The 18,006-nt window shown below is 37.1% G+C and overlaps 1 protein-coding gene and 1 long non-coding RNA gene across 13 annotated transcripts in view; one reads left to right on the top strand and one right to left on the bottom strand.

Annotated features, from left to right (window-relative positions):
- DLG2 (discs large MAGUK scaffold protein 2) overlaps positions 1 to 18,006 on the top strand; it is a 999,439-nt gene that overhangs the window by 643,917 nt on the left and 337,516 nt on the right. For all 7 annotated transcript variants that reach the window (XM_064505171.1, XM_064505176.1, XM_064505174.1 and 4 more), the window contains one exon: positions 9,941 to 10,065. In XM_064505171.1, the coding sequence (XP_064361241.1) occupies positions 9,941 to 10,065 (125 nt within the window). The remainder of the gene's footprint in view (positions 1 to 9,940; positions 10,066 to 18,006) is intronic.
- The window catches only part of LOC112985016 (uncharacterized), a 43,591-nt gene that overhangs the window by 23,253 nt on the left and 2,332 nt on the right, over positions 1 to 18,006 (bottom strand). For 5 of the 6 annotated variants that reach the window (XR_010387335.1, XR_003259644.2, XR_003259640.2 and 2 more), the window contains exon 3: positions 3,688 to 3,732. This is a non-coding gene — a long non-coding RNA (uncharacterized LOC112985016). Of the gene's footprint in view, positions 1 to 1,127; positions 3,028 to 3,687; positions 3,733 to 18,006 lie in introns of those variants that run through there. The other variant, XR_010387336.1, reaches the window with a different exon arrangement.

The following is an 18,006-nucleotide window of genomic DNA, read 5'->3' as shown; positions in this document are numbered from 1 at the left end:
CAGGTGTCATCCTTTGGAGGGGAACTTAAGTCATTAGTAGGAGTTTTCTTCTTACCTTTTAATTGCTAGCACTTGGTGGTGAAATTGTACTTTGTTGCTTTTTTGCTTCAGTGAAATCAGGTTTTTGTTCCCTACGTCCTTGTACATACAGGACTGGGCTGTCTGCCACTATGATACAGTTACAAGAATTTAAATTTATTAATTTTCTCAGTTTTTGCAGGTAATTTCATTGTGAAAGCTTCAATGATGATCGCATCAAAGTTTTAAAAGTAGCCTGTCTCTTGAGTAAGCTTTGCTATCCCTTCAGTTCTGGATAGTGTTTTATTCTTACCCTTATTCTACTCCTCCCTCCACCCTGCCACGTTCTGACATATGTCTAGAAACTGTATCACTTGGTGGGTGCTTTCCTTTCCTTGATCTGATTTCTTTTTTTATTTCATTTTGATTGTATAGTCCTGGGAGATCAGAAAGCTCTCAGAGTCTGGCTGATGAAAAGTCTACTGCTAGCCTGGAGTGACAGAATACAACAAGGAAAAATTATTTTCAAGTGAAGTGAAGGTTCTCAAAGGTCTTGCAGAACATTCACTCTCCAGGAGCAGGCTGTCCTTTCTCCAAAGAACATGCATCTGTGTTTTGATGAAACTTTTTGAATGCTTCATTTTTGCCCCATATTTCTTTTTAGCTATTCATCAGACCATGTGTCCTGTGAAATTTTTTTTTTTTTTCATTGTATTTAACTAGCTAGATGAGGATGTAGATTGCCTAACTTTTCTGTGAGGTAGAATAGGCAAGATCATGATGCTCCTGTGACAGTGGGAAAGGCTGACCTCGAGGACAGCAGGGGGTAGCAGGATGTGAGGTATGTTGAAAAGAAAGCAGGCATGCTTGTGTGGTGCAGCTCAGAAGCAGTTAATGTGCACCTAGTAGAGATGCCGAAGGGAAGTGATGGTATTCTCCTCAGGAGTGGTAATCTTAAAAACCACTACCCACTCTTTAATGCTTTACAGCTAAAAAGGAGAGTTTCTCATTCCTTTTTGATTGTTTCTTTGGCATTTCGTAAATGAAAAAAAAATTATGACCCTTTACAGGAGGTGTGAGATTTTTAGATCTTGAAAACCAAACCTGAAGAGAGTTCACTTCTTTTCTTTTGCATCAATCTGTATACATCAAAATCTGACAGAGCATTTTTTAATGAGATTGCAGTATTTTGGAGCTGGTTTGATTTCTTCTCTAGATTTGCTGTTTTACAGTCTCATAGATTTCACATGTATTATAGAAAAATAAATGCTTTGGATCTTTTTTAAAACTCTCCTCCCTGAATGATGTGCTTCATCCAGACAGAGCTGTGAGAACATAGTCCCTCTACGGAGAGCAAGTGAGAGTAAGCGTATGAAGCAGTTGTAGTCTAGTGTATTGTGGTTTTGTAATGAATGTGCTGAACCTGATAAGGGACTTGAAAACAGCAAATGGCACCGTGCGAGATGAAAATCTGTACCATATGGAGCATAATATAACTACGGAGTCTCAAAACTCTGGCTCTGGGGAACATTCCAACATACGTAGGAGAAGTGAGAATTTCATGAATTATGTTACTCTTGAGTAGATTTGAAAGTACAAAAGAGTTCAACATCATATTGATAAATATGCAAATGTCCTTGTTCTCTGAATGAAACAGAACGCTGGCTTTGATGTTTAGGCTTTTGAAACTTGAGCTTTGGATAAAAAAAACAGTTAAAAAAAAAAGTACAGGATAGGATGGAGTGTGCAAATACCTGAAAACATTGGCTGAATGATTTGCATCTTTTTTCTTATCATGCTGCCCAGGCTATGCAGGATTAGAATGGCCTGGTGTTAGGATGGGAGATGGCCAATGAATCACTTACTGTATAGCAAGAAATAGTTTCATAATTTGGCATGTTTCTCTCTATCTTCAGAATGTAAAAACAACGCTAATACAAATTTCAGATTCTGAAAGAAGCACAGAACGGAATCCAGTCTGGACTTAAAGATCTTAGAGCCTTGAGTAGGAAGGTTTTACACTCATTTTTCTATCAAAATCCCAGATTAGATAGGAGTGTTTTGCAAATTATAAAAATCACCTGATCATTTCAGTGGGATGAAACATTAACTTGTTAGGCTGTTGTTTGCATTGTGGCTGTGTGCTATTGACTTGGACTTGGACATTGTTGAGTGATGGGTAAAACACCCCCAGTATATATGTGCTCTTGAACTAGGCATTGCCGAGTGATGGGTAGAAAAATCCCATATCACTGACCTGTCAGATGGTGAAAGGCAACTTGTATTTTTTTAAGGTGAGAACTACTTTGTGGAGAAAAATATTATTGAACAAACTCTGCAGAAGTACTTAGCACACACTGATCTTCCTGGGAATCTCAGATGATGATCCTCTTCTTGGACTTGGCAGAGCTAGTGGTATTCACTCCATATAATCATCCTAGCTGCCAAACTAAGTAAACTTATCTACTTTAGTACACAGAGTGAAAGAGTCTCTGAAAGACTATCTCGGAGCAGCAGCTAATCTTTGTATCTGTTTCCTCAATTAAGGTCAGCATTTACAACTATTTGTCTCATTTGTATGCTATGTTATTTGATTAACTTTCATCCCCCACACTCCTTTAGTGGCTTGTTTTGCCCCTGTCTCTTGCCACAAAAATTTGTCCCCAACACTTCTCTAAGCTTGACTCATTCTCAGCTTTCACTTTCTTGTGCTGTTGGGTACTTCTGGGGGAAATCTAATACCATAAAACAAAGGTGAATATGGTTTATGGACGTAGGTGTTATTTTTTTTTGTCTTATGAAAGTAGATGTTGATTTTTTAACTTGAACCAGAAGTATCTTGAGGGAAGAACGCTAAGCTGAACCAAATCTGTGAGCAGTCTTAACCAGGGCTTGTGTACTTCTATTTTGTAAAAACATCCTCGTTATTAAAATAGCACCTTGTGAGGGATGAATCTTGGAGCAAACAATAAACTTGACTGAGTATTCCAGCCAAACTCTTTTGCATATCTGTAGAAAACAAGTATTAATTTCATATTTTACCTTTTATAAGAAAGTTTCAAAGTATGACTTCATTTACATAGAAACATAAAGATCGAAAATGAGTACATGGTGATAAAAAAACTTATTAAAACATATAGAAAAAGTCAAATTTCAAGTTATGTCTCTCAGAGTACATTTGACATGGAAGTAATGTCTGTGTTTTTCTACTGTCTGAAATAGTCTTAACAGTAGATTGTGAATGAACATTTACTCATACCTGAAAGTGCTGCTTTAGAAGACTTAAACAAAACCAATCAAATCTTGTCCGTTTCAACAAAAATAGCATAATTCCCAAACAAATTTCACCACCAGAAAACTGTATAATACTTACTCACAGTGACAAAGTGCTCTGCATGAATTTTTATAGTAACCCAAGCTGAAAACCTTTATAGGATTTTGATGTATATGTGACAAATTCTGAAATTCTGTCAAGTCCATACAAAGTCAATACTAGCTTCAGAGGATCTAATTTGCCTTTGTGTCAATGTATTTTGAAATATTGCATAAACAAGAAAAGTCAGCATTGGTTAGATTCAGGAAAGGCAAGGTATCACTGAATCTACAAAGCTTTAGTACTGTTAAAGATCTGAAGGAATAATTCCCATGGTAAATTTCAACAGACTTAACTTTTTAAGCAGGATCAAGCAACAGAGTTGATAGGGTCTTTTAAAGCTGTAATAAAAGAAGACAGAAAAAAATTATGGCATCTATTAAGGAATGAGTCAGCTATCATTTTATAAGGTTTCTCTTGACTAAACTTGCTCTGACAAAAACTACAAATTTAGGCAGCAATTCAAGCCATCATACAATGCAATTCACACAATTCAAGCCATCTGTGAAAAAGTGTGAGAGAAAAATATTTCGTGGTTTTTTTTTTCCTGTAAAAAACACAGTCTAGGTAGGAAGCTCACAGGAAACAAAACAAATCAAAACAAACCTGTTGAGATAAAATTAGAAATATTTTAGGTACACTGTTAGGTACTTTAGGTACACTGAATTACCTAGGCATGTTTTCTATTTCTGGTTTCTGCAATACATAAGATTCTGCTTGTAACAGATCTCATAACATGTGGTTTGGTGAGAGAAGATTTTTTAAGTCAGAAATTTTTAGAGGTACAGAACAATTACTGCAGTATTACACATCACAGACTGAGTTATGTATTATCTAATTAACCCTTTTTGTCCTATCACCTGTGTTCAAATATTTACACTTTGAAGAAGTGTATTATTCCTGTCCTTTCCCTTTTTCCTCTCTTCCCCCAAACAATAAAACTTTCCCCAAAGAAACAGCAACAAGTGTCACCTTCCCCCCCCCACCCAAAGGTAGAAAGTGTCAAGAATTTTGATTCTCATTTATGTGATCTCATGAGTTGACTTGGATACTTCATCCACAAACTTTACACTGTGACCACTCTTAACTTTCCCTGTATTTCCTCTTTACTGCTAAGCGGAGGTCCTTAGGGCCTAATGGAAGCGTCATCATACATTTCTGTGATACTGTCTTTGAATTTAGCTTTACTGTCAAGGAGAAAAAAAAACTTACATGATGGAAACTTGTAATTTTGGGGGCATGGTAGGCTTAAGTCATGTTTTATCTACACAGTTCACTTCAGCGCATTACAGTTAACACTGGCTTATATTCCTTAACGGTTGAGCAAAACAGCTCTCTTAAACCTGTTAGTGAGAAATACAGACTCACGAATCAGTTTAGTAAAAGAGGCTGTGGGAATATATGTTGTCACCCGAAATGATTCTCACAGTGGAAACCATTCTGTGAAATATGGATCCTCATTGTATGTTGGGCTTTCTGCTGGCTCATGGACTCAGCAACACATGCTTCCTAGTACATTTTCATGACAAGGTGAGGTTGCAGCAGTAGTTAGGTCAATTCTGTGCGGTTCCTGTCTATTATCTTTCTTACTGAATAGCAGAGAGCTTCAAAATCATCCTACTTAAGGAAACTATCAGAAATTCTACTGAAGTAATTAAGTAATTCAGAGAAAGTCTGTGAAGCTCACGTGCCAAACACTGAGTTTTGTCACCTTACTGACTAGAATGAAAAAAAAAAGAAATTAAAGCAAAAAGCAATTTCTATATGATTGTGCATGCCTGTTTAGTGTGGTAAAATACAAATCACTTGGCCCTTACACAGGAAAGAACTCAGTCTGCCCTTGACTTGCATTTCTGATCTCCTTTCCACTTCTTGTGCTTATTCTTCTGTAATTTTGCTAAAGAGTGGATGACTTTGCACTCTTCATAATCAAACTCTGCTTTAAGGCGAAAGGCAGCTCTCAAGCAGAAAACAGAAAAAAATGAGACACAATAAGGAGGTAATCATTTGTAGAAGCATATGGAGAACTATCATCCATGGAGAGCTGTAATGTCATGGGAAAATAACTTCAGAAGTTCTCAGTGTTGATTAACTCTGTTTCCACAGAAGTCAGCGTTGAGCACTTTTGAGCTGTGACAATATAAAGATGCTGCAACCTATAAAGATGCAGCCTGATACCTGGCTGCTTATAATGGTGTATAAGAGGAAGGGAACACAAAAGGAAGGCTATGTAAGAAGAAGGATGGGTTTCCTGGTCTTCTGGCTGCCTAAAACCATTGCCTTCTGGGGATTCCAGCTTTATTTCTGTGATCTTTATGTTGGTAGTATAACAAGTCTGGAGGGAAGACACTCAAAATGGCCAGAACTTGCAAGTTTTATTCTCTTTCCCTGGTGTGGGAATCATCTATTATTTTATTCTGATGCTAGGTGTTGCTTTTTAGTGTTCACAGAAAGAACAACGCAAGTCATCTGAAACGATACTGTGCCTCTGTCAAAGGTGAGGTTGTCTGCTCCTCCAGGAGCAGGAGAATTATGGCCAGGTCTCCTCCGTTCTTGGACTGAGCAATAAAGGGCTCGGATGATCCTTGTGGACTTGCAAAACCCAACCTGAAAAAGTCATAAAGGAGGCAGGCTTCTACAGTAAACCTTAAGAGGAAGGACTGACCTTTCTTTCAGTCGAGAACAAGAAGGAGGCCTCTGGGGCTGGGAGAAATTATCTTGGTTTGGTAGTTGGACCTAAGTTCCTGTGGTTGAAAAGTAAAGCTTGAGCATGATGGTAAATCATGAAGCCTAAGAGATCCAATATGGAGAGGAGGAAACTGAGGCAGCACTATTTTTTTTAAGCCAAACTGGACATATTATACTGTGCTACTCCTTTTGTCAGGTTATGTGCATGTTTGAGGCCTTTCAGTAAAAGTCAGGGAAGCTAGGGAAACTAAACTAACAATTAAAAAAATATTCAGACAGCTATAGCTGAGTAATTTTATGCAAGTCTTCCCAGTATAGTCAGAAACTAATTATATGAGTTTTTTTCAGCAGTAGTAACTGAGAACTTGGACAGAGGGATAGTGTTAACAGTGCCAGTATTTAGGTCAAGAGAGAATTCAGCTGATATAAAATGAACATAAAATAATTTGGGTCTGGACGCCTTATACATTTGGCCATATGAATAATGGCTTTTGAGAAACACCATTAAAGTCAGTAGGTTTGTTCAGTAATTTTTCAGAATTTTTTGTCCCTTAGGTATGTTTGGGGATTTTTGGCTAAACCCCCTCTACCAAAGAATCCTGAAATGAAACAGACAAGCATATTCAGGCTTAAAAATGAGTCTCAGTTAAAAAATATCTGTGGAATATCTCCTAGGAGGAAGATTTCTGCTGCTCTACATCTCTTCTCTTCTGTATCAGCTGCTATTAGGTCTTATTAAGCATTTATCTGCATCATCACCAGGCCTCTGAGCTCATTGTTAACTTGCTTTGTAAGCATCCTAGAAGAGCAAGGCTTCGAGAAAGGACAGTGAATTAACTTGACAGATATTTATGAGGAACCACTCCCAAACATGGGAGTCAGCATGAGGAAAACTATGAATTACTACTTCAGAAAATACAGTGAGTGAGTGATGCCTCAGCTGTTGTTCTGGCCTGAACATTACATTTTAATGGGTAAACACAAAATGACTGGGAGAGACGGACATGCCAAGAAAAGTCTTGAAAGCTGTGAAGATGGTTAACACAATTTTATAGGATGGGGGAGAAGGGGATACAAAAGGTAGAGGGTGGGAAGCTAACCTTTGCAGAAATATTCAGGAAGCAGAGTGTTGGTAGACAGTAATTAATTGGAACTTGGAGTTACAGCTTATAACTACGAAGAATTTTTAATATAAAAGTATGCTGATGAAACTCCATGCTAATAAGAGGGGGCAAAACATGAGGAAAGGAGAGGGATCTCTATATCAGTATTGCTGCTGGGAACTGAATATGAAAGACTTTAACCAGAATGTTCCTATTGCACTATATTTCAGCCCACAGCTATTAAGAGGCCAGTTTCCCATAAGTGATAGAGCCATGTTTTTTAGCCATGTCCACCATGAGCTGAAGTGACCACGTGCAAAGAGAAAAGATTTTTCTATGTAGATGATGCAGACATTTCAAGAACCACAATGAAAAAAAAATGTGGAATTGCACTTAGATTTTGCAGCTAACTTTCTGGTGTAAGAAAGCCTTGCAGGTATATACATAACCGCTGAGCAAGCTCCTGTGTGACAGCTTGTATACCCTGTTGATCAAGTCCAGGACTGCAGCCAGAATAATTGCTTGAAATTTTCAGGATACAAAAGTGCCTGTGAGGAGTGCTGGCCTGTTCTTTTAAAAGGTTATTCCTAAGGGGCAGAATCGGAATAGTCCTGCAGTACAGCAGATGCACTTTTATGGATAAATGTCAAGGACTAGCACTGATTCTCCTGCAGTTTTACCACATCACTGCTTACGGTGGGCATTGCTGTATTTTTTAGCTCTAAAAAGTTAATGGAAAAGAGTACAGTAGGAGGAAGAGAGTGCACTGAAAATGTGAAACCTTCTCAAAAATTATTTCCTGTGAAGAATTTTAATGAGGTTTACATGAAGAATTGTAACAGCTAAGCACACCCCACATAACAGGCAAGCTTTTTAAAGCTTTTTGGGATTGCTCTTTTATTATGTTATGTCTGTTTGTGTTCCCCTTCCTAACTAAAAGTTGCATCCAAATACCACCTTCTCATCCTGCTCTTCCTTTTTGCCCATCAAGAATTACATGTTAATGCATATTTTTAAAAATCTCTTTGGAATTAAAAATAAAAATTTCCTTATTTTTTCTATTTTTTTCCTTAAAATAAAGTGTTAGTTATTCTAATAAACTTTTTAAAAACTTGCTAATGTTTTTAGCAGTGTTTTAAGGCTCTTGCTCCAAACCTCCTGAAGTGTGTATACGTATACATTATTCCATTCCTACATGTTGGAAAGATTAGTATCATTTATAATATGACATATAGGAAAACTTATGGGAAAGTATACTTGAAGTATTTTTAGAATGCAAGTTGGTGTTGACTGAACCATATAATTAAAATATTGGGAAAATAAGATCAGTCTGAGATTATTCTAGTGATGAAAGGGAGATTAAATCATAAATTTATAATGCTGGCCTGAAGAAGTTTAACAACTCTACAGAAAAATACATAGAGTTTTTCAGTGTTAAAATGTTTTTCATATTACAGCTAGACAAGAAGCATTAAGACCTGTGTAGTCCTAAATCCTTCTCCTTGGATTATAAATTAATCCAGTACTGAAAATTTATTCACAATTATATGCCGATAGCAGAGCTGCAGATTGCATGTACCTCTCAAGTAATGAGAACTGCATCGCTTGTGAATGTAGAATACTGATAACAGACACGGGCAACATGCAGGCTTTCACACACAAAATGCATCTCGTGCCTGACCTACCAATTCAAATAAAGGTTAAAAAGTAATCAAAAGTTCTCAAAGAGATTTGATAAAAGAAAAGGAGATGCTGCTCTTATTAGCAATTTTCTCTCTAGGATTGAAGCAGATACCTGTCTACAAGTGACAGCCAATAAGCTGAGACGTTGAATAAAATAAGAGAAAAAAAATTTATTGCACCGAACCTGTTTCACCCACAGCAACGGACATATTCTGCACTTAACAGCAATAGCTTTATATTGCAGTGATAAGCCTCAATATATAATTACAAAATATTTTGGAATGAGAAAGACTAAAGGAATACAGTATTGCATTGAATTTATTATCGTTTTCAAAATAATGCGTGTGATCACTTTTAGTTTATTTAGAAAAACTTCAATAACTAATATGTATTTCCAAAAACGGGTAAGAATTGCTGGTTAGAATTGTGTGTGAGGAACGGTGACCGCATTTGCAAGTGTATTTATGCGTGTAAATGGAAAGGGAGTCTCTGTCATAGTGTTGTCACAAGTAGTAGTAATAATAAATAAGATTATTGAATAGACCCCTGTAATGAATCTTCCAAAAAATTAATTCTAAGAAATCAGTACGATAAAAGAAATACTAGCATGCAATGATTATGCAATGAACAATGATCACTTTTCAACAGAAAATGGTGTACTAAAATACTTCAGAGTTATTCACTGTCTTTGTTTATAAATGAAGTTTGGATTTTTTCAGTCTTTTTAAAAGCTCTGAAGTGGTTTTACCCTCTAGGTCTAATTGACTTGGATAAATTCATATTGGAGTTCATATTGATAATTTATGTGATGCTTTGAAAACAATTAAATTTAGGTCGAATCCTATTTCTGTAGGAAGATCCATTAGCCCTGCCATTAACTGGGAGTTCTTTGTCTTTGCAGCCTGTGTTCTTTTACCTGACAATTTTTTTCTGGCTTAGTCACACACCTGAAAGTGCGGTGTTGCCAAATAAAATGCTTTCCTTGAGAGGCAAGGATACTTTGCTCATCAACGTCTGCTAAAGTCTGTAGAAATCTAGCATCCGGTGACCCATTTTCATTTGTTTATTTTTTCAGGGGAATTCTGGCCTGGGGTTCAGTATTGCTGGAGGAACGGATAACCCACACATTGGGGATGATCCTGGGATATTTATCACTAAGATTATACCAGGAGGAGCTGCAGCAGAGGATGGAAGACTCAGGTAAAAGCTAACTCATTATGTATGTTTGGAAATGAAATGTGCCGTTGTTATAAACTACTTTGCAGCACTTGGATGTGAACTGAGTCTTTCATGTAGAGGGGGGGAAGGAAATGACATGACTCGTGTCTCCTGTCTGCTAAGGTAGGAGAATGGATTTAAGTAGTTGGCAGCAATTGAATAAAGGTTGTTTAAGCTATTGAATAAGGTACCTCTATGAAGGGGCACTTGCTGGTCCAACTCCATCTCTCTACCCGTCATTTCATTGATGGGTAGATGGGGACACAATGATGAAACAGGGATATCAGCGTGAAAGTCATCTGTGCTCAATCGTTATAGCTTCACGGCTAAGGGACTATGCCTGGAGTTACATATTAGGTCTACCTAGCCTGTCCGAACTACAGAACCATTCTTAAATAAACACAGCTCTCCATGCCCACAGGTTTTGTAGACCTTCCCTGTTGGTTTTGACAGCAAGGGTCAGGTGTGTCATCTGCTGTTTCCCACTGGCTTATTTTGCTCAGTGAGGATTTGACTGCTATGCTCTATATCTTGAGAATAGTCTATTGCTGTAGCTCACACAGTGTCACTTGGAAGTTGTGGTTCTTGAATACGATAGCATATCTCAAGCAAGAAGTATCAGAGAAGTGTTTGTGCTTCCCTTTCATTATGGACTGAATTCAGGAAGGTTTCCGTCTATCACAAAGACTGCCACCCATCTGTCTGTCACGGAGACTTCTGATGCTCCAAAAAGAAAATTCTGGGATAAAATTCTGAAGCTTTCATGATCTCAGCACTGGAATCTGAGCTCTTTGCCAAATACAGATGGTCTAAAAATCATGAAATGTGACCAGATGGTTACAGGAACATTTTTGCCAAAACTTTGTCCCTTAACTCAAAGTTAAAAGTATTGGGAGTTTGCCAGTTTTTAGAGTATGTTTAGGATACTTCTCATATTTGGTTAGCAATTGAGGTGGGGTTTTTTTGGAAATGACTGTTATTTTTACTGTGATGGTGATGCAGAGTCATGGTGGATGTCAGTGCTTGAAGAATTTATGGTCTAAATATGATTATAGACAAAGGGAGTCAGAATCATCTCGTGTAACTTTATGACGAAAATCTGGATATCTACCTCTAAGCTAGTCATCTTAGGGTCCCTTTACGGTCAGTGAAGAAAAACAGGCATTTCTAGATTATGATTCATCTCATTCTAAGGTCAATGTCTAAAATAGAACAGAAGAATCACGTACTCAAAGGGCCTATATTTTCATTGTTCACTTAAATGAAAGGGAATGAGGGTGACTAGTTGAGATATAGTGATCTATACCATAAATGGCTGCATTTGGCCAGACGAACTCCATGCAAGGCATCTCTGAGAAACAGAACATCAGGAAACAGCAGGATTTGGATATCATTCTACCCAATTTGACAAGATGAACAACATAAGGGAGTCTTAAACCTATGCCTACCTTTCTACAAATAATAAAGAATCCCCTGAAAAATTTATTGACAATATGTTTATTAAAAGAGATTTTAACTACTTTTGAAAGCTCTTCTATTTGAACTCATTAAGACATGAGCAACTGCAGTTTTTTTGTGTTATCTTTATATGAAATCAAGTGTTCTGTAACATTGCTATGCTAATTAACTACTTTGAATTTAACTCATGATTATTTAGTAATTACTGTGTTGTAAAGGTCTTACAAAGACCTTCTAAATCCACAAAAGATATCTTACTAACGCAGTGCATTAATTCATATTAGGAATAGACCTGGCAAACTTTCTGTGTTTTGCAGTAAAAATTTAGTAGTAGAAGTACAGTTACCTTATTATTAAGACTTAGAAAATGTTCTTAGAGTACAATGTTTGTTAGCACATTTTGAAGTACAATGTCGTAATTCAAATTTAACTATAAGAGTGAAAATAATTGATAACGATATACTTGGCATGGCTTTTTTTGCCCTATTCATTTGTAAATATACCTTGTCTATACTGAATTTCTCTGTTGTTAATACTGAATATCCGGATGCAATTATTTAAAATTGAATCTGCACAACTTTTTTGCTTCAAATAAAACTGCAAGGCCCTCAAAATCTCTCTCTGAAAACTGCCATTCAAATGGATTGACTTAATCTTGTGGGGTCTACATGCAAATTAATAATGGGAAAATCTCATTTTTTTAGCTAAATATGACATGATATAAATCATTACACAGAGTATCTGGAGTTTCTTCTCAGTAACTTTGTACACTCCTCCATGCTTTTTTTTTTCCTGCCTTAGATTCTCACAAGCTGTTCTGAAATTTTATAATGCATGAGAATTTGTACTCACCTACCTTTCCTGCTCTTACAGGCAAACACAAGCTGCATATTTACATTACATTGTTATAGAACATTATTGTTTTTTCAGTATTTTATAGCAAAAGAGCAGAAATCATTCAAAAGATCCCACTGTCATTTTAAGTAGTGAAAAAGTCTGTGTGACTCCAAGTTTGTAAGGTTTTGGATGGCAAAATTTTATTTTATTTGACAATATTTTTACCTGTTGAAGATCCCTCTTTCCTTCTTTTCTCTACTAAGTGGGTTCCTCTTTGCTACAATGCTAGGGAACAGATCCTGTCATGTTTTAGGAACACCCAAGAACATATTTATCAGTGATCATTACTGGTATGCCACTGATGGGAAGAGATATCCTGGGGCAGTCTCCCCTGGCTTACATGATAATTAATTTTACATAACAATCTGTTTATCGACTGAGGCCACACTATAGGAACAAAAGCTCAACAGCATGCAGTAATATCCAGTAAGACTGACTATAACCCAGGTTTCTAACAGAAGCCCAATTTCAAATTCACTGGGAGTAGGAAATAGGTCTTTATGGACATGAAAAATATATGCCTTTTGGTGTCCATTTTTACCTCAGACTCTGCCTGCAGGTACTTTATATTAAATAGTAGTGTGGACTGTCTGAACTGCATTTTAAATCTATGATCTGCTCTTAAATCATAAAAGCTTGTAAAACCACTTTTACTGCATTTTACGTGAAGTGCCTTTGATCTAACTGAGCTAAGTAAAGTTTCTCAAATAGTGAGATTGTGAAAGAGCAAGAATGGGCTTAATGCTGCAAACTCTTGCAAATCTCTTACGTGGGTCTATCAGCTGACGAGCGGAGTGGTAGGCCAACAGGAGCTTCATAAACGTCCAACAGAAACATATGCAAACTCCTGCACCTGGGATGGAGTAACCCTCTGCAGTAGTTCAGGCTGGGGGCTTGCCTGGCTGGAAAGTAGCTTTGCAGAGAAGACCTGGGGTCCTGGAGTACAACTTGCACATGAGTCAGCCCTGTGCCCTTGCAGCGATGAAGGCCAGCACACGGAGGTCTGCATCAGTAGGAGCATAGCCAGCAGGGCAGAGGAAGAGATTATTCCCTTCCATTCAGCACTAGTAAGTCCACACCTAGAACGGTGTGTCATTTGGGGTTCCCCAGTGCCAGAGGGAGATCAACAGAGTGAGGCAAGCCCAGCTGAGGGCTGCTAAGATGGTCAAAGGTCTGGGGCACATGATGCATATGGAGGGGCTGGTTTGTTCAGCCTGGAGAAAAGGCTTTCGGGTGTCCTCTAATTGCAGTCTTCCACAACCTCAGAGGGGAGACGGAGCCCAGCTGTTTTCAGACATACACAGAGGAAGGACTAGCGGCAACTGGAGGTTTCAACAAGTGAAATTTCAATTGAGTATGAGGAAAAAAAATGTTTGCAATGAGGATAGTCAGGCAGTGTCACTGGTGGCTCCGTGAGGTTGTGGAGGTTTTCAAAGCTCGCCTGGATAAAGCCCTGAGCTACCTGATACAACTTTGAAGGTAGCCCTGCTTTGAGCAGGAAGTTGGACTAGGTGACCTCCAGAGGTCCTTTCCAAAACGAATTATTCTCTGATTTTATAGATTATGCTTTATATATAAAAACTGTTTGTGAGACTGGAACAAAGGTGATTTTTTTTTCTTTTTCCTTTAGGGGAACATAATACTTTTACTGACAATAGATACAATGCCTGGTTTGGGTTTGTATCACTTCATGGCCCATATCTCTACAGCAACACTTAAAAAATAGTAAAACTTATCAGCTAGTTCAGACTGTATTAGTTTTAGTAACACAGTCCTGTTTCTGTGATGCCTTCCTGAAGTTTCAAATATTTAATAACTATTATTTTTGCATAATACCCTCTCTAAAATGCATCCATTTCTAAAACTAGTATATCAGTGGATACACTACACAATTCTGATTTTAGAGGACATTTAATGTAAGTACAGTGACACAGACTCCTAAGCTTACAAAATACAGAAAGCTGTGGAATCTTTTATGATGTCCATACATCATAGAGAAAAATGCCACTTTTCTGGTTTCTTTTGGTAGATAACTTTATGGAAAACAAAATAATTAATTTTGGATTTGATTATTTTCACTAAATGTGAATTTAATAAGCTTGGGACTGACTGAAAATTAGTTTTTGCTAAATGCTGCATACCACGTTACTTTGAAGCTCTGAGTTTCAAGTCAGTGACAGAGAATATGAAACCTCCAGAAGTAGCAACCATTCACACTGAGTTGAAGGACAATTTCCCTCAAGCATTTGATCTTTCAAGACTTTTGATGCTTAAAAAGTTATGCATCTGTCTTGCAAATGTCAGCTGTCTACATGCAAGCATCTACTGTTTAATAAAGAAGCTCCAAATTTAGAGGGTTTTTTTCTATTTAGAAGAAAGAGAATTTCAGTAATGTATGGCTCAGGACCTTTTTTTATTTTATTTAAGTTTGTGTCAGAGAAAAGATAAATAGTGACTCAATTGCCTAGATAAAGCAAAGAATTCCAATATACCATCTCAGCAGTTCCTTCTATTGACACTTACTGATCATAAGTGAGATTCTGGCTTTTAAACAGCAATATACATCTAAAAAATTCATCATACTATGTGAAAATGGGAGTGATCAGCTTATGGAACTAGAAGCACAGTGTATGATATAACTTAATTTAAAAATGAGTAAAAGAATAATGAAAAGCTGTCAATTATGACTAAATATAAATAATCAAAGAACCCCCAAATATGTGTTTTTTTTTCCAGCAATCATAAACTGAAGCTGTTTTAAGTCAAAAACATTCTTTCTGTTCATAGTTTCTCACAGTCTTGTGGTGGAGGTATTTTTCTCAAAAATGTGTCTACACAAATGACTGGGTCATATGAGTTCCTTAGCTATTGCTTCCAGAACCAGAAAAATTTTGTTGCCTTTTTTGTGAAGAGAAACTTGGAAATGTGAGTTTTGAAAAGTCTAGCCACCTCAAAAGCAAATAAATAGTGTCTTGGATAAAGTAATGGTTAAAAGCTTATGTTTTCATACCAATCTCATGGTCTTAGGAATCTTACTGAACCAATGATTCAAAAATCATGTTGTTACTGCATATGGAGACTGACTATAAGTTTATCTGCAGAACTGTCAGACAGATTTGGACTGCCTTGAGCTTGAATTTTAAGGGTTAAGGTTGTAACAAAGGTTATTTTGGTACTTGAGCCCGAGCTGTACTCAAAAGGAAAGAGGGTTGATGTGAGGGGTGAGTCAAAGGGAAGAAAGCGGTTGTGCCTAGAGGCGCATTACCCTGGTAAGCTGCCTGGACCTGTAGCTATTCCATTCATTCTTTTTTCTAGGAAACTGGTTTTCAGTCTCTTCCAATTTGTGAACCTATACTTTTTTTTTTTTTTTTTTCCATAGTAGCTTGGATCTTTGTAAGGAGTACTTAAACATGTTCAGAAAAGCACAGATACTGTCAGTCACCTTTGGCAGACTAATAGCACGTGGATGTCCAGTTATCCAAATACCACAGGTTAAAAACCACTAAGGCAGTGTTCATCTAAGGCAGTGTTCATCAACATCTTTCCTGGTATTACTCTAATTAGTGATTGTCAGGAGGTTTAGGATTGTGTAAATGGTGCATTTTAATGCATGCTCTGTTTTTCTAGCATCATCGTAACAGTTTAGACTGACTGAGTCTTTTTTTCCTCAGCTCTCAAAGTGACTTGGTGTGGGAAAAAGAACATAGTATACATGCTGATGGGAGGAGACAAGAACCAAAATAACTTGCCCTCCATCACCTAGCAAATCAGTGAGAAAGCTTGGAATAGAATAGTGATTTTTCCTATTTCTGTGGCTTGCAGGCTTAAGTAAATGACTACCAGCAAAGGTTTTAAACCAATTAGATTTGTGTTCTCTTCAGTTATCAGTTAATCCACTGTGATGTGTCAAAGGATTATGAATTTAGCTAGGTATAAGTAGCAAGAGAGGAACTGTTGATGATAAGAAGATCCTTTTTCATGCATATCTGGTTAACAAAAAACATAACTAATGCATTTAAAACTCAAGATTGCATTCTGTTCAGAATTTTTTATTATTTATGTATTTCACTAAACAAGGAACAGAAAGGAAATACTAGAATTTCACGCTGTTCATTCAACGCTTGAAAATGTAAATTAAAAAATCACAATGCTATAACTATTGCGTGCAGTTTGCCCAAGAAACTGAAATGAAAGAAGAAATGGAGGAGAGGGAACATGACCAAGTGGCCCCTTGCGAGCTGGCTAGATAAAGGCAGGTACCTGTTGGTATCTGTTTGCAGCTGTAGACTGCTAACTGAGAGGAAGAGAATTGGGAGAGAGAACAGGGAAAAACTGGGGGGAGCTTTTCAGATTAACATGAAAAGCTGTTCCCAGGAGTGAACATGTCCTTTAAGAGGGTGTCATGTGCCTCTCAACTAGCTTGAACTGGCTGTATTTCACCATCATTATATATCAAAACAGAAGTGTGTCTGCTTTGTGATTCACTGCCAAAGTCGTTGTTTGTTAACTTTTGATCTTGAATTAAGCCTATCAAGCTACAGGCTTATGTGCATTGCAATGGCATAAAGCCTGTTCAGGATGTTATTATAATTACAGTATTGCCAACAAAACACTGATTCATATCTGCACTGTTTACAGGCCTCTGACAATGCTGTTACTTCAGTACATAATTTAGTAGTAAGTTAATAAAGAGACATTCACCCCATTAAGCGAAACATGCTTGCTTTGCAGACAGCCATAAATTAGATCACAAATTATTGACTGCTTACTCTGTCCTGGTTTGTGTTAGGAAGTTTGAGCTTATTAAGTATGATTGTCTGTGTATCTGTGCATACTATTTTTGAGCTACTGTGGAACAAAAAAAAATACAATTATCATAGGGGATCTACAAGAAAAAAGGCAGATCATAAAATCAAAATCCAACGTTAATTTATTTTTTTTTAAAAAAAAAGGTAGGTGAACATGGCTTACCATGATACAAAGTTTAAATTATCACCTTATTCTTTTTTGTCAATAGAATATGTTATCATGTAATTCTCTTTTCTGCTGCTTTCACTTCTCTTTTCTTTCACTGAATCCTTCTTTCCCTCCCATATATAAAGTTTGAACTCTCTATTTTGTGCTGCAGATCCCTAGCATGTCTCTGAATTTAACTGTATTTCTTCTTTTCCTACTTTGAAAATCATTCGGCAGGCTGCCAAAATTTGCTTATGCAAAGCAGGAAGGAAAAGAGGAATTATGTTTTGTTTTAACAGCTGAATTCTCAGGTACCTGGAATAAAATTCAATGGAAAGAAAACGGTACTTCTGCAGCACCTTGGATTTGCAGCTGGCAAATTTCCAGGCCCTGCTTATAAATAATAGAAATGGCCATTTCGGTAGTGTTTTTTTCTTTTCTTTTTTTGTTTTTTAAACACAAAGGATCGGTTTCTTCCCGCTATAACTTTCTGAGCTCTTTTGCACTGATAGGAGCTGCTGCATTTAAAGGAGCATGTTGTTAGAGCTTTAGATATGCTGCAGTTACAGTACGCCCAGCTCACTAGGTATTATTTCACGCAATGGTACTGAA

Source organism: Dromaius novaehollandiae, chromosome 1, assembly GCF_036370855.1.
Source record: "Dromaius novaehollandiae isolate bDroNov1 chromosome 1, bDroNov1.hap1, whole genome shotgun sequence".
Classification (NCBI taxonomy): Eukaryota; Metazoa; Chordata; class Aves; order Casuariiformes; family Dromaiidae; genus Dromaius; species Dromaius novaehollandiae.
Note: the sequence above shows the minus strand (reverse complement) of the source record. Positions and strands in the feature narration are given on the sequence as shown.